This window comes from Malania oleifera, chromosome 12 (genome assembly GCF_029873635.1).
Source record: "Malania oleifera isolate guangnan ecotype guangnan chromosome 12, ASM2987363v1, whole genome shotgun sequence".
In the NCBI taxonomy this organism is placed as follows: domain Eukaryota; kingdom Viridiplantae; phylum Streptophyta; class Magnoliopsida; order Santalales; family Ximeniaceae; genus Malania; species Malania oleifera.
This window is the reverse complement of record NC_080428.1, coordinates 9,149,113-9,173,588: the sequence shown is the minus strand read 5'-3', so window position 1 is coordinate 9,173,588 and position 24,476 is coordinate 9,149,113. Positions and strand designations below refer to the sequence as shown.

General features: G+C 35.6%; 1 protein-coding gene across 2 annotated transcripts in view; it reads right to left on the bottom strand.

The window, feature by feature from the left end:
• Positions 1 to 4,227: 4,227 nt before the first annotated feature.
• Positions 4,228 to 24,476, bottom strand: part of LOC131145029 (AUGMIN subunit 3) — a 124,906-nt gene continuing 104,657 nt past the window's right edge. For both annotated transcript variants that reach the window (XM_058094057.1, XM_058094058.1), the window contains exons 13-18: positions 19,125 to 19,277; positions 18,029 to 18,140; positions 17,812 to 17,953; positions 7,473 to 7,548; positions 6,581 to 6,676; positions 4,228 to 4,568 (exon numbers count right to left, since the gene is read on the bottom strand). In XM_058094057.1, the coding sequence (XP_057950040.1) occupies positions 4,437 to 4,568; positions 6,581 to 6,676; positions 7,473 to 7,548; positions 17,812 to 17,953; positions 18,029 to 18,140; positions 19,125 to 19,277 (711 nt within the window). In that variant the 3' untranslated portion in view covers positions 4,228 to 4,436. The remainder of the gene's footprint in view (positions 4,569 to 6,580; positions 6,677 to 7,472; positions 7,549 to 17,811; positions 17,954 to 18,028; positions 18,141 to 19,124; positions 19,278 to 24,476) is intronic.

Genomic DNA, 24,476 nt, shown 5'->3' with positions numbered 1-24,476 from the left:
TAACTTTGGAAAACCTAACTTCAGATGATTCACTTCCCTAGCTCCCAGATGTTGAAGATAGAAGCTCAAACGCATGGCAGGAATAGTCCATCATTAGGTGTTCTGCCCCAATGTATAGTGTCGACACCGAATTTTAGTTTGGAGTGCGCTAACAAGTGGGAATATGTTTGCACAGCGATCCCCAAGCTATATAGTTAAATGGGGTGGAGTAAACTTAAGATAACACAAAAATGGAAAAATGCAAAGCCGCCACCTTTATTTATTTTTTTTATGGGAAAAACAAAAGAAGAAAACCATAAAAATGTCTACATTCTAGAGAAAATGGGTTTGAGAGTGCAGTTGTGTGTAGGGGAGATGGTAGGCCAACCATTCTAAGGGGAATTAGCCACCCAACACCCTATAACGCCCATTCAAAGAATGGTTACCATTATGTGTATGTGTCCTAATTAAGCAATACAACAAGGAATAAGAAGAAAGGAAGGAAAATCCCCCTTTTATCTTCCAATTAAGAATCAAAATCCAAGAGTCCAAACAAACAAGGTTTAAAGCCTTGACATACTCTTGTTTGAAAGAGGAATTGGCTTCAGAATATCCTAAATTTTGAAAAATAAAATATAATGAGGAAAGTTTTGATTGAATGCCTTAGATTCAAATACAACTTCTTCCTTTTGGAATTTTGATTTAGAACACCTGAACATAAAAATTTTAATTTCAATCATGAATTGAATGATGTGAACGTGGTTTCTAGTTTGAATTTTGAATAAGTGATTGGGATTAAAGGAATTAATGTTGATCGAGTAAAGGATTCTTTGATTGACACCAAGTTTTAATAAAGAGCTGAAATAATCCATCATTAATGAAGAGTTGAAAATCTTAGATTGACTATCAAAGTTTAATGTCAAGATAGGGTTGACTCTTAATTGATGATTTTGAAAATCTCTAATTGATTATTAGAGTTTTAATGCAAAAATTTTTTGGGGGGGGGGGGGGGGGTTGTTGGATATTTTTATAAAAACCTTGATTGGGAATCAGGGTTTTAATGCAGAGATTTAGTCAACCCTTGATTGGAGGTTTGAAAATCCCTACTTGTAAATTAGGGCTTTAATGCTAAGATTTAGTTAACTCTTTAACTGGAGCTTGAAAAATCTTGGATATCTAAATTATTTTGATTTGATTGATTATTTTTAATTAAGGCAATCATTTTTGTATTTGGTTTCCTTGGCACTATTAAAGCAAAGGGGTTGGTGTAATTGGTGACCTTACCGAGTTAAAGCAAGGGGAGTAGTTAAACCTCAAGGTGGTCAGCCTTGAAAGAGTGGACATAGGCAAGGATCGTTAAACCCCTATAAAGCATTTGCATCTCTCTTCCCTAATTTATTTACTTTAATAGCTTTGTACTTATGTTGTTTTTTGATTTATTTAATTTGCTTTAAATTTGGTAATCAAGCATTTAATTTTCATTAAATCCAATTTGCCCTCTCCCCCTTTAGGTTACCACTTCAACCAACACATTTGTGCATCTCCTTGAATTATCACCTTAAATTATATGTGATTTGGCTTGGTATATGTTTTGCTATTCGATTCTCTCTTAGATGATCTATCAAAGTGTCTAATGTGTAGTCGCATGCCTTATGTACTTATTTATGGTTTACATACAAAATTTGTGTATATTGAGCCATTTAATATCTTACTTCTCATATTTCTAAGTAATCTATGTTGGTTATTTGTATTCCTTGATAATTATTTTCTTTCTATTAGTTGAATCAATTATATCTTGAAATATATTTCATAATAAAAATTTTTTTAATAAGAACTTTAGATTATCTAAGCCCGAATGCACTTCAAATTCAAGCTACATCTTTTAGTGAATAATTCAATTGTAGTTGACTTTCAAATATTTTGAACTTACTGAACATCTTTCAATCTATGAAAATAAATTTTCTCTCTCTCTCTCTCTGAGGTGAAGCAACTTGTATAGCTATAATTGACCTTTTGATCACACATAAATTCAAATTTAAATTCAACATTTACTAATAATATCTTGTTAATTGATTTTGAGCTTGATTTTGATAGCCATTGAGAAATTTTTTCTTCTCTCTATGCATACAAGAACTCTTTCTTAAGGCAAGACACTAACACACATATATAGAGATATACTAAACAAAATAGCTCCAGAAATCAAAAGACATGAAAAGAATCCAAGAGTTTATTGAGTAGGTTTACTGTGGGATTCTTGAATGATTACTACTAGATTTTGATTGATTTTGATTGAGAAGAACTTATGTTTCGTTATATTATATTATTTTCTTAATCTTCTTAATAAGCCAAAAGTCTTTACCTTCGCTCAATCAACTGAGTTTTATTATGATCTCATTTTTGGGTTTACTAAATAAAGGGTGAAATCCAACACCCCTTGAGTTTTCTAAATATGATACTCCACCTCCTGTATTTTTAAAAATTACCAAAGGACCCCTTGAGATTTCATTTTATTGACAAAATGAACCTTCCATAATTGACTGTCAGTCAATTGTTAAGTATATGTGGAAAAAAAAAAAAGAATTTGTCATAATAAATGATATTTTAAAATAACACCTGTTTAATAAATCAAATTGGAAAAAATTGGTCAACATAATATTTTGAAAAGTAACTAGGTGACTCGAAGACCTAACTCGTTCTTAAATTGCCTTGTCTATCTGGTTTAATCATTTTAGATCAACCTATTGACATTAAAATAACAAAAAATTATATTATTATTTCAAAATTTTTGAAAAATATATGAAAAATAAAAATTACTAATAAATCATAAAAATACCTAATAATTATATTGTTACAAAATATTTCTTAGATGTAATTTTCATATAAAAAAATTAATGACTAAACACATCATAAAGCAAATAAAACATAGTTCAGTATTTTTAAATTCAAGTAACTTCTCAAACATATTGTTAAAACAAAGGTAAACTAAAATTTTAAAAGTCATTCTTTGTAAATTAAAGTATAAAATTAAATATTAGTTCTTATGTAGGTAAAATATGAATGTTCAATGGATAAAGAAAACTCAAATTTATATCTTAAGTATGTAAAATATGAATATTCAATGGATAAAGAAAACTCAAATTTATATTAATTGGTATTGAATAAAGAAAACTCAAATTTATATTAATTGGTTGACCTTTGTTTGAGACAATTCACCAAAATTTTATGATTTATTTAAATTGCTAAGTTATTAAATATGGTATTGAACCAGAATCAGAAAGCAAGTCACAATTTGACCAACAGTCTGACTCAAGCCGATTTATTTTAAACTATATTTTACTTGTAAAAGATATATTCAGTCATTTATCTTCATAAAATGTATATAGCAAATATTTTTGTAATAGTTAATTATTTTTTCTGAATGATTTGTATTATTTATTTATTTTTATTATTTAATTTTCAAATGATAATTTAATTATATTGTCATGCTTAAATCAACAGATTGACCTGCCCTAGTTGCTAGGTGTTCAATTCACCTATAAGTTTAATTTTTAAAATATATTGTAATCAATTAGCCAATTTTTCTAACCTAATTTATTAAATTAATGTTGTTTTCTTTATTTATCTTACCAAAACTGAATAAAAGGATGATAAAATTGTCACTTTAATAAGAATAACAACTCCACCATTGATCATCTTTTTTTTTTTTTTTTTTTTAAACATGTACATCTTTAGCATAAGCAAAATAAAGATTCTTAATACATATTTGTAGGGTGGATGATAAACTCAACTATCATATTTTTATATCTTTTCCAGGCATCTGTGAGCACTCATATTACATATCAATGTTAAGGAAATATTGCATATTATTCATAAATTTATTTTCATTAAATTTTTGTTTTAGGTAAGATAAATGATGGGCAAAAGATATAGGCTTGCTTTGGGATTTGGGAAAAAAAAAGACTCAAAACGTTCCCTATATACCTCCTTTAAAATTTAGTAAGAACAAAACCTTCTGAAGTTTTCCACAAACATCCTTGACATACGATTCTTGAGATACTTGTACTCCCCATCAAACTTGGGTAAAAGTATGAGGAACAATCTATATCTTTTGGACAAACTGCAGAAAAGGCTTGTGGAAATTTTAAGAGATTGCTAGGATTTTTAATATTTTAAAGGAAGTGCTTCTGCCAAACATAGGGAGAGTTTAGTGTATTTTTTCTATAAATGAATTCCATTCACAGCACAACATAGGATATAAATTTCACTAATTACGGAGTCAATATAACATTGGTAGAATGCGTATTCGTTTACAAATTCCCGCGTGGGATGTCAATACAGGCGATGCCAGCAGGATTCATAAACTTGATTCAGAGGAAGGCCCCAAAGAGACAACATAAGGGGCACTGCTGCCTCTGCTGAGGAAACACCAGGCGCATTACCATGCAATGAATTGTGCATTAGGAAACTTGCAGAGCTCTGACACGAGCAGTTAGTTCCCTAACTTGAGTCCTCAAACGCTCAGGATTGCAGAAGAAGTCGACAAAAACCCGCCTTTGAAGAGCCACCTCCTGGGAATGATGTTTTACAATCTGTGCTCCACAGAAAGTGCAGTTGGGAATATGTAGTTACAGAACCGCAATGGTTTTTGGAAACTGAATCAAAATTATATAGCTAGGAACAGTAAACAATATTCTGAGATCGTTGACCATTCACTAGAAAATTAAATCTCACGTTACTAATTTGGCTCATTTAGCATGACTGGAATAACTGGAAGTGTTAAGTAAATTAAAAATTCACATATTCAATCAAATCTAATAATCTAAACAGATAGTTGACATAAACCATGTAATTAAATGCAGTGCAACAAACAAAAATAGAAGAGGAAAACGAAAAGAGAGCTGCATAACCAAAAATGGGCTGTAAAGCACCAGATTGCAAGACGATTTCAAATCACAATGCATGCGTGCACAAAGACATCAGTCATCTCTAGTAGCAACATCTAATTATCCGAGCAAAAGAGGAGAATCAAACCCAAAAATGGTTTGCTATAAGTCACGGTTGACCCTTATAACAAATACTAGAGGTCATGCACATGCAAATATGTGTGCACAGGAAACAGGCTGTACATTTGAACCTAACCTTCTAACAACAAACCTAAAGAATAAATTTTTCAATTTAGACAATGACTTTAAATATATGGCTAAGAAACCAAGTACCAGTTAGTTCCAAATGTTACACATCTTAGCATGCAGCCATTAAATGCTTACATTCGCGAAATATGCAATTGAGTAATTTAATGTTTGTTAACAAAACAACAATTTATTAGTCAAGTAAAAACTGGACTTGAAACTAAATGCTAACAGTTTGCCAACTCCAAATTTTGCTCAAAATATATATATATATATATCTTATGGTTGCAACTAGTCTACTCTAGCACATTCTAACAGATAGCATAACACTCACATGAGCGACGACCTATTTCTGTTTGTAACTGAGATGCTTGTCATACATTGGATTACTTTGAAATAATATGTTAATGTTAGGCTTTTACATGTTAAAAATAAAAGGTAAAGGTTTAAAGGAAACTTACACCAAATCCCAGGGATCAAAAGTGTAATTAGCCTTAACATTTTGAACAGTTTAAGTTACAAAAAGGATATTGGATGATATTTTTTGAATAAGACTTAAGAGATGAGACCAAAAGCTCTTCCTTTTTGTTCAATATATGGACGTAATGAAATTTTATGAGACCAAAATTGATCATTATATTGAATAGATCTTTCTGTATCATTAATGAAAAACCTACATTAAAAATATCAAACATGCATGCACAAAATGTAAATTTCTTGAACGACGGATTGCAGAGAAGGCAATATTAGTTGAACTTAGTAAAGATGTGGAGTAAAGACGAATTGTTCACTGTAACTGTAAGGTGCACAACTTTTTAAAAATAAAACAATTAAATGACCTGTCCACTTACAGAAGTTGCCAAGAAAATTACAATGTCAATGAACACAATAAGCACAATCTCCTCAGTCAAAAAGAATATTAGGAGGCTAGGATCTCTTTACAACTTAAATTAAATTATGTATTTTATTGTACAGAGGTGAAAATGCATTTGTAAATGAATTTAGAAATATGCAGTTGAGTTCATCTCTTTATAAGAAGCTGCCAAACTACAGATGCTTTTGACATTGAAAGCCAATCAGTAAATTTAATATTCAATAGTTCTGTAGATCATTAAATTTTGCATCTTCAATAGCTAATAATCATTAGATGGTAAACTTGAGAATAAAAATGGCATAATTTTCAGGCAAGTGGACATCAAATTTGCAAGGGACTACTATGTCAAGATTTCGAGACCAGAACCAGACAGTTTGCTGAAAACAATATTTATGGTATGACACTTATGCATCAACCAGCCAAAGATATGCACGTGTGGGGCCAGCAAGGCAAAAGGCATCATCAATCACTGGTGTTATGCACCAAAATTGAAATCACAGATGGTTGCTAATATAGATCTGCCATAGTGAAAGTCATTTTTCGAAAGATGGTAACAATATAATCATCGAAGAATGAAAAAAAATTCAGATGAGATTACCTCGGTCTTCTTACAGTGCTCTAGTGTTACTTCTTCAACAGCAGCTGAGAGTTTTGCATTGACCTTTTCCATTTCATCCAGCTCTTTCATTAATGGCTGGTAAAACACATCAGAAAAGAGTTGCAGGCCCAAACACAGTAAGTTGAATGAAAGAAAGCGCCCAAAAAAGACCGTAATAGGGGCAAAGTCAAAAGTGGATCAGAGTCATCAAACAGGGTGCAAGTGAAAATCTCCTTACGTCATAATTCTGATGCAGTGAGAAAATCATGCATGCAGCTGATTGAAGGTAGGTAAACTGCCTCAATTACTGTTAAAATTCCTTTTGAGTCCTAGTCAGCCTTAAGCACCTTAAGTGTTTCATAAGAAACAACAGCAAAGCCTGCTCACTATGTGGAGACAATTATATAAATCTGACATTCTGCTCAATCTAGAGCAACATACTTAGAAAGTTAAAAGGCCATCCATAAAAAAGGGAAACTGTTTTTATGAAAAAAAAGTAGAAAAACTCTGAAAAATAAAAGACAGTTTGGTGCTCAATTGGTTTACAAACGTTAAAGCTGATGAAGTCAAATGCTCAAGCACATGAGGTCAAATGCTCAAAACCATTAACTCACCCTTGGCAGGATAAATTCAGACCCTTCAGTCAGGAGTAAATGGAAAGTAATTCCACATGCTTTGACAGAGTTTCAGCTACTTGCTTTTTTTTTTTTTTTTAATCAATAAATCTTATAATTCATATTTTATTCCTTAAAAAAATGATAGTTATGAATGACATTAGGGAAAAAGATCACAAACTACGAAAAACAAGAACCATAAATGCAAGCTAGAATAACATATTCGAAGCACAACAAAATGAAAATAAGACGTAAATGCATCGAGGTAAAGGATGTACCCGAGGTGTCAATAGTGGCTGTGCAGTTGTCGAGGAAGCAAATAGTAGCTGCTGCAAACCTTGAATAAGAGTGCACCTAGCACATAATCAATAGAAAAATGTTAGCTGCCTGCAATAAATTCACGAATATTGCTCAACACGAGTAGCTGTCTTTCTTGCCACAACAATCTAAGTTTCCAACATTTTCTTGATTGAAAACTACTGCAATCATTTGCCAGAAATTTGAAGAAAACTAAGAAAAGATTTAGTTGCCCACAATAAATTCAAAAATATTGCGAAAAAAGGACAGTTTCCTTTCCTTTCATCAACAAAGAACAACAATAATAACGAGCCTTAAGTCCCATTAGCCGGGTTGGCTTTATGAATCCTTTTTGACTAGCTTAAAAGCTATTAGATCCTTTCTCACTATCTCATTCCAAGTTATTTTAGGTCTACATTCATTCCTTCAAGTACTAGTAACAATAACTAACTCACCCCCCCCCCCCCCCCCCCCACCCCCCCCCGCCCTCTCATTAGAGCAATACTCAGCCTACGTTTCAAATGATCAAACCATCTAAGTTGTCCTTCTCCTAACTTATCTTCTAATGGTGTTATGGCTAACTTATTGCAAATATGCTCGTTCCTTAATTTATCCTTTAAAGTTATACCACTCATCTACCTTAGCATTTGCATTTTGACAACTTTCACTTTTTGGATATACTATTTCTTATTTGCCAAGATTCTGATCCATATAGCATGGTTGGTCTTGTGATCATCCTATAGAAATTTACTTTTAAGGTTATTCTGCAGTCATGCAACATGCCTAAGGAAATCCTCCATTTCCCCAAACCTACTTTAACTTTATGCATTACATCCTCTTCGATCTCTACCTCAGTCCCCCTACTTGCATGATAGATCCAAGGTATCATAGCAATATAATTTTCAAACATAAGCTTAGAAACCATAAGGAATCAATACAGGGAAGGGCCTCCAAATCGGGATCAAGAATCCCTCGCAACAAGCAGATCTTTGATGCACAACTATTAAGGAATCAATGCAAACCCTTTGATGTAAACATGATTGGAAATTCCCAAAACTCTCCACATATAGTCTTTGATTTTACTCATCAATGACATCTATATACCTACTGCAAACTCTTTTTTTTTTTTTTTCCAAAGTCGACCATAGAACTTCCCAAAGTACCTTGCTTTGTTTAGGTCAAAAAAAAATCATAAGCAACTCCCTCTTCTTCTCCCTAAAAGTTTCCAATAATGTTCTTAATCGATTTTAGCTTCAATAGTTTATCTCTGAAGTCTGGAGAATAAAACAAAGCCCACTTTTGGAAACTCTTGTAGAACTTAGTCTTTGTTCGATTACCCTTTGCCAAACTTCCATCAGGCTCGTAAGTTTAGTTATGCGACTTTTATTATAATTTTGAATATCTCCTTTATTTCTGTATGTTAGTATTGAGGCAATTTTCCTCCATTCATTTGACATTTTCTTAGTTATTATAATTGTAGTAAATAAATTTGCCAAACAAATAATTCAATAATTATCTATGCATTTTAGAACTTCAATTGGGATGTCATCTAATCCCATTCTTTTCTATTTTTCATCCACTTTAATGAATAGTCAACTTCATTGACTCTAAATTTGCAGATAGATCTTAAATTTTAGCCTTTTCCTTATTTGTCAATTCCAAATTCAAGCCTTCCACTTGGTTTTTTGTTAAATAGCATATTAAAATATGTTTGCCATCTTTTATATCTTCCTCTTAAAAACACTTTCATCCTCACTTTTTATACATTTAATATTATTTTTGGCCTTTGTTCTTCCTTCTCCAGCTCTTGCAAGTTTTAATGTCTTTTCCCCTTCCTTTTTATTTAGTATAGTATGTAAATTATTATGTGATAATCATGCTATGATAACTATTCCCTTTAGGCCATGTTAAATTTAAATTACTTTGGTGAACTAGCATGGCTTACTTTGTTCATTTTTATCTTCATTGATCTTGGAAATACCAATGTATTAGTCGTAATAGGGGCTTAGATGAAAGGAAATTATGAGGGTCATGCTAAATCATGAATAACATAATAGTAGGGGCAAGTAGGAAAAAAAACAAAAAAACAAAACAAAGTAGGATGCATGCTGAAACCAAGGGTGACACCTGGCAGCACTACAGACCAGCAGAGGCCACCTGGCAGCACCTCAGACTAACAGAAAACATCTGGCAGTACTACAGACCAGCACCAGGTACCAGGCAGGCAGCACTGCAGACCAGTAGCAGACACCTGGCACACAGCAGGCAACACTGCAGCAGCTGCTGTTCTAATATGTTTCCAGCATGAGGCATGCCAGCAATAACAAAACACACCTTAACAACTGCTGTAAAACTAAGTTCCAGAGAGAGAGAGAGAGAGAGAGGATGGAATAGAGAAAAAATCTAGAGAAAGTCAGGGAAATTTAGGGAAAATCAAGAAAAATTCTGAGAAACTGAAAATCAGGGTAGGAGTTCTTAATTTTCATTTATTTATCTAGGGATTTTGGGTTTTCAAAGGAAATACGAATAGAAACTTGCATGGAATTAAATCCTAATAAGGAAGATTTAAGCTTGTTATTTCTAATTGCTTTATATGACTGCGTATACATTCTCTTCGGTTATTATAGCTGCACATTTTGTTTTAGTTGAGAAATTTTCATGTGATAGATATTCATCTCATAACTCAAATAGCTATGAGATCTACACCCCTTCCCCGGACTCTGCTTACGCAGGAGCCTTGTGCACCAGGCCGTCTTTTTTTTTTTTTTAGATATTCAACTCATAAGGATGATGGTTTTACTTGCTATGGCATAGCCTGTGTATATGTTGAATGGCCATTGTGTGACATAGCTGGCACCGTGTGTTGTTTGTGGCTGTGATATTATGGAATTTGAGCAAGCAGCGATTGTGTCTCTCTTGGGTGAAAGGCCCTAAACCTCCGGAAGGTATTTCTGCATTAAGTGGTGGTTGGCCAAGCTGGAAATTGGCACTTGTTTGAGATAAAAATTGCACTTGGTTGGGACAATGCTGAATGTTGAAAAAAAAAATTGTAGAAATGTATGCTATTTGAATGTTTTGTGATGGTAACTTTAGATGAGGAGATTGCTCAAAATAAAGAGTGTATCCATACATATTGCTTAGAATAGTATTTTCATGCACCATATGATTATGCGTGTATATATGAAATCATGTCTTAAGGTATTGAATTCTTTATTTAAATAAGGCAGTACTAAGAATGCCCACTGACCTCATGGTTGTTCACCCTACTAACAATTTCAGGTTCGAACAAAAGGAGAGCCCTTCCAAAAGACTGCCACTTAGCCACGTACTACATGTTGGCAGCAAAATAATAGATATACTAAGCATGTATTTTGTTGGCAGAGATGTGTTTAGTAGGGAATGTGAAAAGTGTTGTACATAAAGAACATCCTGTTGTAAAGAGCTTGTCAATGAAAGTAAAACTTCTTTTTTGGTTGCTTCGTAATATATATATATATATATATATATATGTATATATATATGTATGTGTGTGTGTGTGTGTGTACACACACACACATGTATTTATGTATGTATCTTGTGTTCCAACAAATATTCACTCTTTTGATTGGCTTCTAACTTTCTTTCAAATGATGGTTTTGTAAAAATAGAAAATTCTTTCCTAGGCATAGTGCTTCCATCAGATGTTAGATGAAGTCACGGACTGGTCACGTGCCAAAAATAGGGACCTGATGCATACCCTTTAAGCGATGGTAACTTAGATTATTTTTATAAATTTGCATAGTTGTTGATTTTCTATTGTATTGAATGAGTTGATACTAACCATGTTCTTCACTAATTAACTTATGTTAACCTATATTGAAAATTTCACTCAAATTTATTAGTGGTGGGAGGAGCTTAGATGAAAGGAAATTAAGAAAACCCACGTCAAAACATAATAACATAGGGTTTGAGAGCAGAAATACAAAAGAAAAAGAGGGGAGCATACAGAAAGTAGGACGGAACACCTGGTAAATAGGCGGCAGCACAGCTGGGCCCTTGTCGCCACCAGCTGCTGCTGCCCTGCCATGCTTTCAACCTAGAAAGGGACACTTGGCAGGCAGTTGGCAGTTCCAGCCATGAGAGCAGCAACAACACTAGATATAATAATCTTTGTTTCTGTAAAACCTAGTTCCATAGAGAGAGAGAGAGAGAGAAAGGAAGGAAGAAAGGGAACACTTTAGAATATCAGGGAATTCTGGGAAAATCAGGAGAAAATTCAAAGGAAACTTAAAATAAATTGGAGAAGCTGAAAATCAAGTTAGGTGCTCTTAACTTTATTCATCTAGAGATTTTGGGTGAAAATGGAGTTTTTCTAAGGATAAAGGGTACAAACTTGCATGAAATTGAATCCTAACAATGAAAGATTTATGCTTGCTATTTCAATTTACTATATATGGCGGCACATATGTTCTCCTGGGTTAACATAGCTGCATATTTTGTTCTAGTTGGGAAATTTTCATGTGCTACATATTCATCTCATAAGATGATAGTTTTACTTGCTAAGGCATAGCTTGTGTGTGCTTATATTGAACTGTTATTATGTGAAATAGATGGCACCATGTGTTGTTTGTGGCTATGATATGTGAAACTTGAGAAAGTAGGGATTAAGTCTCCCTTGGGTGGAAATTCCTACACCTCCAGACATATTCCACATTAAGGGATGGTTGGCCAAGCTAGAAATTGGCACTTGTTTAAGATAAAAATTGCACTTGGTTGAGACAGCACTACTATGTTGAAGAAATGTTGAAATGCATGCTATTTGAATGTGTTGTGGTGGTACCTTTAAATGAAGAGGTTGCTTAGAATAAGAAGTGTGTTTTTTTTCTTTGATAATAAAAGAAAGTATTTTAGATTGAGAAAGAGAAGTTACAATGAAAGGGGACAAGAAATCTGCCCCAAAAAAATAAAACAGAAATTACAAATAAAAATAAAGACAACAATAAAACAGAAAGAGCAATTAACCAAGAAAACCCCTTTTCAATCCCTTTTCCTCATAATTCATTGAGCACTTAAGATTTGCTAGCTCCCTTCGAGCCTTTTCACTTTGTACTTACCCCCAATGAAATGCACTTCCTATTTCTCCAGCATCACACATTTTTAAATCCAATTTATCCAATATCTCTTGGGTTTCTAAATCATTCCTAAAAATCACCTCTACTAGTGTAGGTAAACTTCCATCATTGCACTACAAATTATTACCCAATCCATTGTTTTCAAAATTAGAAACCACCTTCAATCCTTCCAACGAACTACATGAACATATGATAGGTCCCCAAGATCATCGCATGAATCAAAAACAAAACCATATTGTTCTTGAATCTCATCCAACAACAAACCCCCATCACACTCAAACTCACTAAAGCCATTACTATCATAAAAAAAATTTCCCCATTTCTTGAACTTCATTTCCTTTGCAAACTCTTGTACTTCCTAAATCCTTCCGCTTATCTGGTGCATCTTCCATGATACACAACTCCCTACAGAATCTCTCCTTAGACTCTTCGGCCTTATCACACCAGGTTGCTCTGTCTTCTCTTCACATAATCTCTTCATTTCTGCAACCATCAGAGTAACCTTCTGATGAGCATAGACCTTAGGACCCTTATATTTTTCAGAATTAAAACCTCAAACATCAGATTTTGTGCCCAATCCATCTTCTGTTTTCCTATTTCTCCTAGATATACCAGCCTCTCACCCCTCTGCAAAACCCAAATCAACCACCGATCTGATGCTTATGTTATCATCATCAAGTTCTTCTCGACCTATTCTCAAAACTACAATAAAATCATCCTGATGACATACTGAATGCCGAGCCCCTTTTTGTTTGCCTTGAAGAACTGAAAAGGGAGTTTGGAAATCATTAACTAGCTGTATATACATCTCCCCCTTATCTGATTTCTGCAAGTGGCCCAAGGAAATGGACCAGATCAATGATAGGATCAGGCATCAGGCATGGAAGGTTCCTCGACTTCCAAAGCCTTGTGTTGGGCCTCACAAGTTTTCATAAGAAGACCTTTTCAACTGGAAGCCTGACTAAGCATTTGGGTCTGCCCTTCTGATTGGCACAACTGCGATTTACCTCGCTGAATTTTATCCTCTCTAATCTGGCACAATATAGAATCAAAACTCTGCTCTTAAGCCCCCTTAACCAACAGGCCCATCAGAAATTTTAAAAGACCTTTGTTGCTTTCAAACAGACCCATGTCTACATTAATCGTTCATCATTCCCTTTGTTCATGCAGAATACCTTAGCCACATCAGGACTAACCACCTCCACTCCTTAGTGACGTCAATAGATTATGCAAAGCTGTCTGCAGGGTCTCTTCTCGTATCTCCACCCCACACCGAGTACACACGACTTCCCGCACATCCTTAGGGATAGAGCAAACTCCATCATTAGGAACCAAGCAAAGCACCACGCATATGAATCGAAGGAACTCCATCAGCATCAGTTTTTCCTAACACTATTTGACGCCAGTATCAATTTGTATTCCTCATTTTACTATCAATTCCATTGCCTGACACAGAAGTGCTAACCTATCCATCGAAACCATCCATCGCCTTTGGATCCTTTAGGGACAAAGAAAGAATATCTTTTGCCTCTCCATCTGGGCCCTAATTCCAGAAATTTCCCTGCCCTCATCGCATGAATTACCATCCAATAATCAACAAAACACACCCAAGATCTATGAACACCCTTGGTTAAATTTCCAGCAAGAGATAAGAATCCCTGCGAGAACCATTTTGCTGCAGTTGAAGAAAATTGAACCCACTGACGATGCTGCCGATTCTTCTCAAGAATGAACAAGCTCCAACCTTCCCTAAGAATTTCCCTTAGATCTGGACTGAATGAATCCCCATCATCAATAACCAACAGAGTCTTGATAAAGAGAGTGAGGAAAGTGATTCAAGGTCCTTCACGAGAGAGAGAGAGAGAGAGAGAGAGAGAGAGAGAGCCATCTTATGTCTTCAGATTAAACATTGCTAATGTTGTGACTAGGAAGCATGAAGAGCCTTCGAGGATTCCTCCTTTCCCATTGTTACTGTCCTTTGAGAGGAGATTTCGACAGCATCCAAACTCAAAGATGAAAGATGGGAAGCAGCAAACCTAAGAGAGAGAGCGAGGGAGCTAGGGCTTCAAACCTTTGGGAGAGAAGAGGGTCTCGAGTCTCGCTAGGGCTCTAATGAATCTCCTGCTCAAGGCATAGATTTTTGAAGCTCGAGATATACAATAAATTGAGTGAGTCAACGCCGGAGGCTGGGATGGAGGTCGAAGGCCAAGATATATGACAACTCGAGGCTAGGAAAGAGATCGAAGGTTGAGATGCTCAGTGACACGAGGCTAGGAGGATATAAGGAGTGTGTTCATGACAATACGATTATCCATGCCTATAAAGAAATCACTTTTTAAAATTTGAAATCTTCATGCAAATTTTTTGTTTGGGGGTGAGGGGGGGGGGGGGGTGGGGGTTGAGAATGTCTACTGAGCTCATGATTGCTCACCCTACTTCTACAACGATTTCAGGTTCGAACTAAGGAAAGCCCCATTTGTTAAGTTTTCCAAGAGACTGCCACTTTTGGCATGTATTACACCAAGGCAATAATATACTAGAGATACTACACGTGTCATGTTGGGGAATATGCATTTAGTCTATGAACTGTGAAAAATGTAATGTGTAAGTACAACTCAATGCAAAGACATTGTCAATAAAAGTAAAACTTTTACCTTGCTTTATGAAATACAAGTGTATATCTTATGTTTTAAAAAATACTCACTCTTAACTAGCTTATTACTTCCTTCCAAAGTATGCTTTCGCAAAACAAATTCTTCCCTCAGCCTCCATGGGATTTTGGGTGGAGTCACGGCCAACCACGAGCCAAAAACTATGACAGGACATAGTATATGCTCTGTGTTTCACTTCACTAGCAAGCTTATGTGCATCTTTTCTTTCTTCTTTAACTTTACAAAATTTTCTATGCTTGTACATTTTTGTCATGTCTTAAACCACATTCCTTTTGTCTTAATGACTTTTGGACATCATGAACCTACCAACAACTCTCTTTACTAGTCAACCATCTTCTAGATTCACATAAAAATCTCTCTTTTGTTTTGTGGTTGTGGGTTGGATTGAAGGGATGATAGATTGGGATTGGGCAGCGAAGAATTAGATCTGCTTAGATACCAATTGATGTAGGGTAGTCAGGAAAGAAAAGAAGGAGAAAACAAGAGAGAAAAATGGGCAAAAAGAAAGAGAAAAGAGAGAAGGGAAAGGAGACGGAGACGAAAGAAGAGGATGGGGTGGGGTAGGAGAGAGAGATTGAATTAGATGATGAATTGAATTTTCCCTGACCTCTTATCTTTCTCCCAGTTGACTTTCTTGTTCTTATTCCCTTATGTCTGCACTCCCTCTTCCTTAGCTTCTCTTTTCTCATCCTTTCTTCCTTAATTTCTCTCATTTTCTCTCTGTGTGTCAATGTGGATGGCGAAGATACAAATTGATGTAGGATAGGGACAGGAGAAGAGGAGAAAGAAGAGAAAGAAGAGAGAAATTGAGAAAAAAAGAGAGAATAGAGAAAGGAAGGGAGAGGAAGAACGAAAGAGAAGATGACACAAGGGCAACAAGTGAGGGGGAGAGAGAGATAAAAGCTTAGCGCAAATTCAATTTATCATCCAATTTAATCATCCCTAAATTAATATGCCTATATTTATATGTAAATAAGTAACTCAAAATAATCTAGTTTAAAAGTACAAAATAAACCTAGAGTTAATAAAATATCAAAATAAACCTAAAATAACTAAAGTTTCTAATATAAAATGTCCCAAATTAAAATAAAATCCCTAATTTCTAGATCTTAAAATATAATACGATCAGACCCCACCCAGGTACTTGGTTAGCTTGACTCACATGCTACAGGCAGTGCCAGAGAAAAGTAAATACCTTTGCTAATCTTCCTTCTCCTACTAGTCCTCACTCCTCGGTGAAAAATTTAATGTTTAGGTAATTCTTTTAGAGGGCAACATACTTTTGTCTTCCATGTAAGATTATAACGATGAAATGCCCACTTATGGTAAATAAATAACTTTCATGCATCTCAAACCAAGTGCATTTTAATAAAAACAATAAAAGCTCATCAGAAGGCACATGCCTCACTGCCTAGAGCTTTCAGAGGCACTTGCCTAGGTGGTTTCCAAAACAACTCTCGCATAAGTCTTACATGTCCCAATGGCGACATGGAGGCGAAAAAAGGTAAGATAGGCATGGTGTGACTCTCACTTTTTGCATGGTGGGCCAGTTTTTGAAAACATTGGGGGAAGGGGGGGTATAAGACATCCATGGAACTTATCATATCTGCACTTTATTGGAGCTATTTGAAAAAAATAAAAAATCAAAATATGTTTCCATGAATGATAACCATCAAGGAAATTAAAACAAAAAACAAAAACAAAAAAAACAAAAAACAAAGGTGGATGGAGGGAGAAAGGGATGTTGTTTAGGGATGGGGAAGCTGGTGCCTTTGAAGAGGCTACACATTAATTTGGATGCAAAAAATTATACAATTACCAAGCATAGTAGTTTCAAAAAACACAATGCCAATAATTACATGAGTTTAAACTATATTATTTGCTTACAACACCCTCAAATGTTACATACGACATTAAACATCAGAAGAGCGAGCAGCATACATGACCTGGTGCAGAATGGCAAGTAGTTACAGAAACAAGAGAACAGTTTCATAATTCTTGGTCTGAAAATTATGAATCCATATTTCTCATCTTTCTAATCCCAATCAGATCCCCACAATGCAATAACATATAATGACTCTTTATACTAAGAAAATGTTTATCTTAATCCATAAGATACTAAGTAACTAAGAAAATTTCTTGTCTACCTCGGAGAGCAAATTACTTCCAAAGAAACTGTGCAAAGGTGAGCAGTTTGGAAAGGAGCAAGGAAATGCTATAGTTGGGGAAATTCTCAATTTACTAGATAAGAAGGGCTTGAGATTAAATGCTCCAGGAAGTCAAGAAATGAGATTTGGATTGTGACAAAATTTAAATGAAGAAATTTCAGATGCTAGGATAAAGTGCTCTTTAAGTTGTGATGGGAATCATTTGAAGGGCTTTCTACATAAGTCGTCTTAGTTTTCTTGGCTTTTTTCCTTGTTTTAGTTCTCAGGACTTCTTGCCTTTAGTTTATATTACCTCCTTTCTCTCTTAATAATTTTACTGTGCTATCAAAAAAAAAAAAAAAGCACCTTCAACTGAAAAGTATTACTCACAGGTCATTAATGCATCTATTCCTGTCCTCTGGAAGGGAATTTTCAAGCTCAGACTGAAGGGTCATCAATTCGGACTGGAGGCCAGAAATCTGCTGAACAATTCCTGGTGCTGATACATATGTTGATAACCCAGCTTGAGCATCTACAAAAATTGTAAAGAGTTAGTAAAAATTTTAAAACAATGCTGGTCAACTAGAAATACAACTGCCATCCTTACTTGAATGAATGCTTAAAAGGTCTCTAACACCGTGCAGAAAGCTATCATGATCATCCACTGCTCCTTGTTCTTGGACATCAGATGCAGCTTGAATGAGTGCTAGGCAACGACCCTATGATGATTATAATATGTTAAAAGTAAGTCAAATAAAGGTTTCCAAGACAGTATGAAGCATATTATGTGCACATTACAAAAAAATTCTATATAAGAGGGAAAAAAAACAAAAAGAGAGGAGGTATCAGAGGACCAGCATTCAATTGCAAGATTAGGCTTTGAGGAAACGGTATACCCCATCCAGCAAAAAAGGCTAGTCTCACTAGCTGAAAGGGACTGGTCAGTTTTAAGCTCAATCATAGAAATTCGGAGATTTTCGCAGTACTGTGATTTTTTCATAAAAATTGCATGGGAGGTTTGGGAAGGCCTCATCATATAGATCATCGACAGGATCAAATTAATCCTGTTATGAAGCTTGCTGGTGTTTCCATCAACAACATTCTCATAGAAGCCATGAGTAGCCAAGTTCACAAGAGGATTATTTTCCATGCCAACAACGGTTGAACTACCATTGTTGTCCAGAGATCAGCAGGCCGATCAAAATAAATTTTAATTTATATTGTTTTAAAGAAACGTGAAACATGTAATCGGTTAGTTTGATGAAACTTGGGTCACAAATAAGTTGTTAAAATTCTTCCAAAAGCAACATTTACAACAAGTCTAGGTTTTGTGTGTGTGTGTCTGTGAGAGAGAGAGAGAGAGAGAGAGAGAGAGAGAGAGAGAGAGAGAGAGAGAGAGCACCCATGGTGAAATTAAATAGAGGGGTTGAATAGATAGCAATGGGCCAGGCTAGGCTGTGTTAAGGTGAAGCAAATGTTAGGACACTTCTTTTCTCTAAAAAAACCAGACATTCATTGGCAGAAATTTTGAGTAGAAAGTCAAAATCAACACCAACCTGGCCCAACAGACCTATAGCCCAAACTCAAGCCCCATGCATGGCTGGACTGAGCTATAAGTAAAATAGCAAGAGGCATTGATCAAAATATACGCTTCTTTAATGGCAACAATGTATAGAAATTATTTACAGTTAAGGCCAGCATACCAATCGACCTTTAGCTGCAGACAGGTATCCTTGTAGCTCCGATTCAATAACTTTAAGCAATGAATATGCACTGAGCATGGTCTTCCTTTCTAACTGACAAGCTATTTTCAAGAACTGGTGCCTTGCAAGCTGATTAATCAAATGGTTTATTAACTGCCAAGAAAAATTAAAAATGTAAGTGTCAGTTTATAAGAATAACAAACAAATTCAAATTTACAGTGAATTAAAATCACAGCAGTATCAATGTGTTACTCATAATAACTGATTCATTAAAAGTTTTCAAAAACCCAGATAAGATGACATGGTTCAAAAGCTCAGATTCTAAAGCTTTTGGCTCTAGCTTTATGGAGCCCCAATGTTATACACACTTCATAAATGAAAAGAAAATAGAAATGTTATTTTGAGAGGAAAGCCATGTTTATCTAAGAACAACTTGAATTAAACTACTTTGAGCATTTTTCTAGATATTATATTTTTCCATATCATTCCAATTTTTTGTTTTCATTCTCTGTCATCACTACCTGGTTTGTGTGGGCAACATCATTTGCACACACCAATATAAGTCTTGCAGGTCAGCTTCTTGTCCAAGTTAAAGACATTAATCATTACATGAGATTGTATTAGCTTCTTGTGACTGTATGATGGTAATATTGCTATGGATCTTCAAACTGAATGTGTTCAAATAAATGTTTGACACTGTGATTGTCTAGAGGATAAAAAGTGGCTTCTAATACTGCACAGACACTACTACTGTTTGTGCCTGTGCAGTAGATAAACACATCTTGGCTCCAGCAAACCATATGATAATAGAACTTTATAATTCTTCAACTTTAGAGGGTTAAATGAAATGTCCAACACATCATCTTAAGACAAGTGTTTGATCTAAGGTGGAGGAGATACTACAGTTGTTCAGAGAGACAGAACAAACGAAAAAAATGCCAGGCTGTTTTTGTCATGCACCATAGACATTTTGGCATGTGTGTGTTCCGCCAATAAAAGGAACAAAGACTAATTGCAAACTCCAACTCCACCAACCACTGCTCCCTCCCCCCACCCACAAAAAAAAAAAAAATTCTCTAGAAGCAAAGTTGTGCGTTCCGCTATTAGATCTTGTTGGATGTTGCAAACCATAAGATGATATCACTTTTGAATAATTTTACTGTTTTACAGCTTTAAAGTGCTCAAAGAAACGTTCAGCACACCATCTTGAGGAATGCTTGCAAAGTGACTTGGAGGAGATGCTACAATCTTCAGAGAGAGAATCATGCACCATCTACACTTTTTGCATGTATATCTTTTTCCAATAAAAGAAATGAGAATTAATTGCAAACATAATCCCATCCAATCCCCCCCACACCCCAATCCCAAAAATAAAATAAAATACTTTTTTTTAAAAATCTATAGGGACAAGGTGCCTTATTTCCCATCTAATAGTGCTTATTGGCTGTTTTTAAGGTAAAGTTGTTTGCTGTCGCAAACAATATAATAATGGTGCTTTTAAAGAATATTCAACTTAAAAGAGATCAAAGAAATATTCAACAAATCATCTTGAGAAAGAGAGAGAGAGAGAGAAAACAAGAAAATGGCAGGCCATTTAGTCACGCACCATATACATTCTTGCATGCAGGCATAAGGATTGTTATTTAGTCATTTAGCATTATAATTATTTGTTAGGGTCATGTTACTAAGTTTGAGTTAGTAACAGTATTATGGTCATTGGTATTGTACTTGACATATATTATAAATAGAGGGAGAGACCTATCATTGAAGTTTGGCCTTCCATTTTACCCAATTATTGAACATGGTATCAGACCATGATTTTGAAATCTAAACCATAATTGTTACAACTACCATCAAAACTGAAGCCTAAAACCCTAAATCAACTGTATGTCTACCATCATAGAAGAATTTCCAACAACACCATAGCCCTATAAAACAGCCAGTGGCCGCCAGAAGTTGGACCAGATGCTGGAAATTTCCTAGGCGACACTGCCAGTTCAGGAACACAAAATCTACTACAGATTTTGCAAAAACAACACCATAGTCACCCATAGACAGTGCCAATCTGCCCCCGACTGAATCCCATCTCCAGGTAGTGCCCCATGCAACCTCACACTCTGATTGAAGTCTGCCAGGGCTGACCCCACATGCCGGCGCCCAAAGCCACTTTCAAACATGTTTTTGGCCAGAATTTATCCAGCAGTGCTCAAATCCCTCTATAAACATGTTAATGGATTTTTTCGTGATGCTGTTTGTCCAAAATCTCACCTTTTTTAATTGCTCATGTGCAGCACCCGAGGAATGGTTGTTTGATGCTTCGTGAAGCTGTTTGTCAATGGTTATTGAGTTTATTGGGTCTGAAACAGTGGAATTTGCTGTGTTTTTTATTCAATGTTCTAATTCCTTTCTTTGACCAAAATGTCAAGCAGTTGAGCATGTGTTTTGCTCAAAGATCCAATATTTGTTTTGACCATGCACTCATGGTAATCCGTTAGTTGTTGTTTGGTGTTAGTAAAGGTCATTGGTGAGTCTATTGGAGCACTGGTATTGCTCATAAGCTGTTTTTGTGAGGCTGTGACAGTGTTATATAAGTTTGTTGGTGATTTGTCCATGGTAGTTTTGGTGGTTCACCTCTCCAATTGTTCCAGTGCTGTGTGTTGGTTTCTTGGGGCTGTATCTGAGTTTCTTGGTGCTGTGGTAGCCTTGTACTGATTTGTTCATGACTCATTCATGGTGGGTCACCTTGTTCTTGGTTGTTCCAATTGTTCTAGCAATTAATCTTGTTATTATTGGTCAAAGTTTGTGACTGTTGGAATGGAGTTTGCAAATCCCCAAAAGTATGGTTCCCTCGTTAGTCACTAGTTTGTGTGAACTGCGCACTGTGACCATATCAGAGGAGTATTCAAGGTTTTTACAGTACCAATCGTCTCAACAAGCATCTAATTACATTTGCATCTTTTGCCTAGAAAGGTAATCCTACAGTCTATATGCCATCTGAAATCTTTCCCATTAGCATGGGTTATCAATTCTGTTTCCACTGAACATATTAACAGGTGCAACCAACTTCTTTTCTGCCCTTCAGTATCCTAAAAGGCTATCTCAAGCTACCCTTGTTGATGGGTCCACTGTAAGGGATGGGAATAGTAAATCCTACTCCTTCCATCCCTCTTTCTTCTATTTTATACATTCCTAATTTCCTTTTCAATCTCATGTCAGTTAGCAAGCTAACGAAGTCACCAAATTGTTCCGTCACTTTCTTTCCTAATTATGTGGATATTCATAATTTGAAGATGAGAAAGCCAATTGGCATAAGGCATGAGGCTCATGGGCCCTACCACTTTGAGTTGCTTTCCCTTCCCATTGCTTGCGTAGTCACGACTACATCACTTCAAATCCTTTGTCGCCTTGGTCATCTATCCTTGGACAAGTTGAAACATCTAGTTCCTAGATGGAATTGTGTCTAATCTTGAATGTCAGTCTTGTTGATTGGGAAAACGTTATCGTGTTCCCTTTGCTCCCAGGGTCAACAAATGGGTGGTTAGTCCTTTCATGCTAGTCCATTCCAATATTTAAGGTCCTAGTCGTGTCATGTTGAAGTTGGGGTTTCAGTACTTTGTTACATTTGTTGATGACTACTCCAAGATGACATGGTTATATTTAATGAAAGATTGTTCTAAGTTGTTTAATATCTTTTGTGCCTTCTGTTCTCAAAACAAGGCTCAATTTAATATACCAATTAGGATACTTTGTAGTGATAATGCTAAGTAGTACTTTAGTACCCAAATCACTACCTATATGACCAATTCTAGTATGATCCATTAGTCCTCTTGTGCCCCCACTCGACAACAAAATAGAGTTGCAGAGTGGAAAAATAGACATATTCTTTAAGTCACTCAAACCCTGTTACATTAAATGAATTTCTCCAAAGTTTTCTGGAGTGATGTTGTGCTGACAGCTTGCTCCCTCATCAATAAAATGACATCCTTTGTCCTTGGTGGTAAAATCCCATATTTAGTTATCTTCCCTAAGAATTTTTTTTTTCCCTTCCTCCTCGTACATTGGAATGTGTGTCCTTTGTGCATCAATTAACTCCAGGAATGGATAAGTTTGATCCTCGTGCTATCAAATATATTTTTCTAGGCTATTCCTATACTCAAAAGGGATATCGATGTTATAGCCCTACTTTACATTGATTCTTTGTCTTTGTTGATACCACTTTTTTTAAGTCTACACCATACTACTCTAATTCCTTGAATTGTATTGACCTTGATGAGTCTATTCCTCTGCCTTGCCTTCAAGATCCCAACCTATTATTTATGCCCAATCCTCCTACATCTTTGTCTAGTTTGAGTCCTTCTCATCGCTCGGATCATCCCAATTTGCAGGTATATACATGGCGACTCAAAGGAGGAGAGCCTCCTCTTACTTCTAATACTATGCCCAAATGATCTTGTTTCCTATGATATTGATCCTTCTATAACTATTCAAAAAGGTAAACGCACGTGTACCCAACATAAAAGGGCAGTTCGGTGCACAAAGCTCCTGCTTATGAGGGGTCTGGGGATAGAGCGGACCACATGGTTCTATCGCTTAATTGGAGGCCCGCATTGTTGTTAAGTGATATACTCAGGTGTACGGTTTGGATTATTCAAGCACATTCTCTTTGATGACTAAACTTGCCTTAGTACACTTGTTCATCTATTTAGCCACTACTTGTCAATGGCTTCTACATTAGTTAGATGTGAAGAATGCTTTTCTACATTGTGAGCTTTATGAAAAGGTATATATGGAGCAACCACCTAGGTTTGTTGCTCAAGGAGAATCAGGCTTAGTGTGTCGGCTTAAGAAATCTTTACAAGGATTAAAACAACACTAATTTAGTGTTGTAGTACTTGAGTTTGGCCTCCAACAGTGTGTAGTAGATCACTCTATATTTTATCGTCATACTCCATCTAGTAGGATTTTTCTTATTGTGTTTGTGGATGACATTGTGATCACTAGTGACAATGATTTTCTTATTGTGTTTGTGGACAACATTGTCACTAGTGACAATGATTGAGGCATTCGGGACCCAAAGGTTTTCCTACAAGGGAACTATCTTGTCATAGAGGAAGTATGTTCTTGATCTTTTAGATGAGACAACATTGTTGGGATCCAAACCCATTGATACACCCATGGATCCCAATAGTAAGTTAGTGCTAGATACAAGTAATTTGTTGCCTACCCCAGGATGATATCGAAGACTTGTTGGAAAGTTGAATTATCTTACAGTTAGTCAACCAAATATATCATCCTTCGCAACAATTATTGTGAGCCAATTTCTCAATTCCCCAAGAACAAGTCACTAGGATG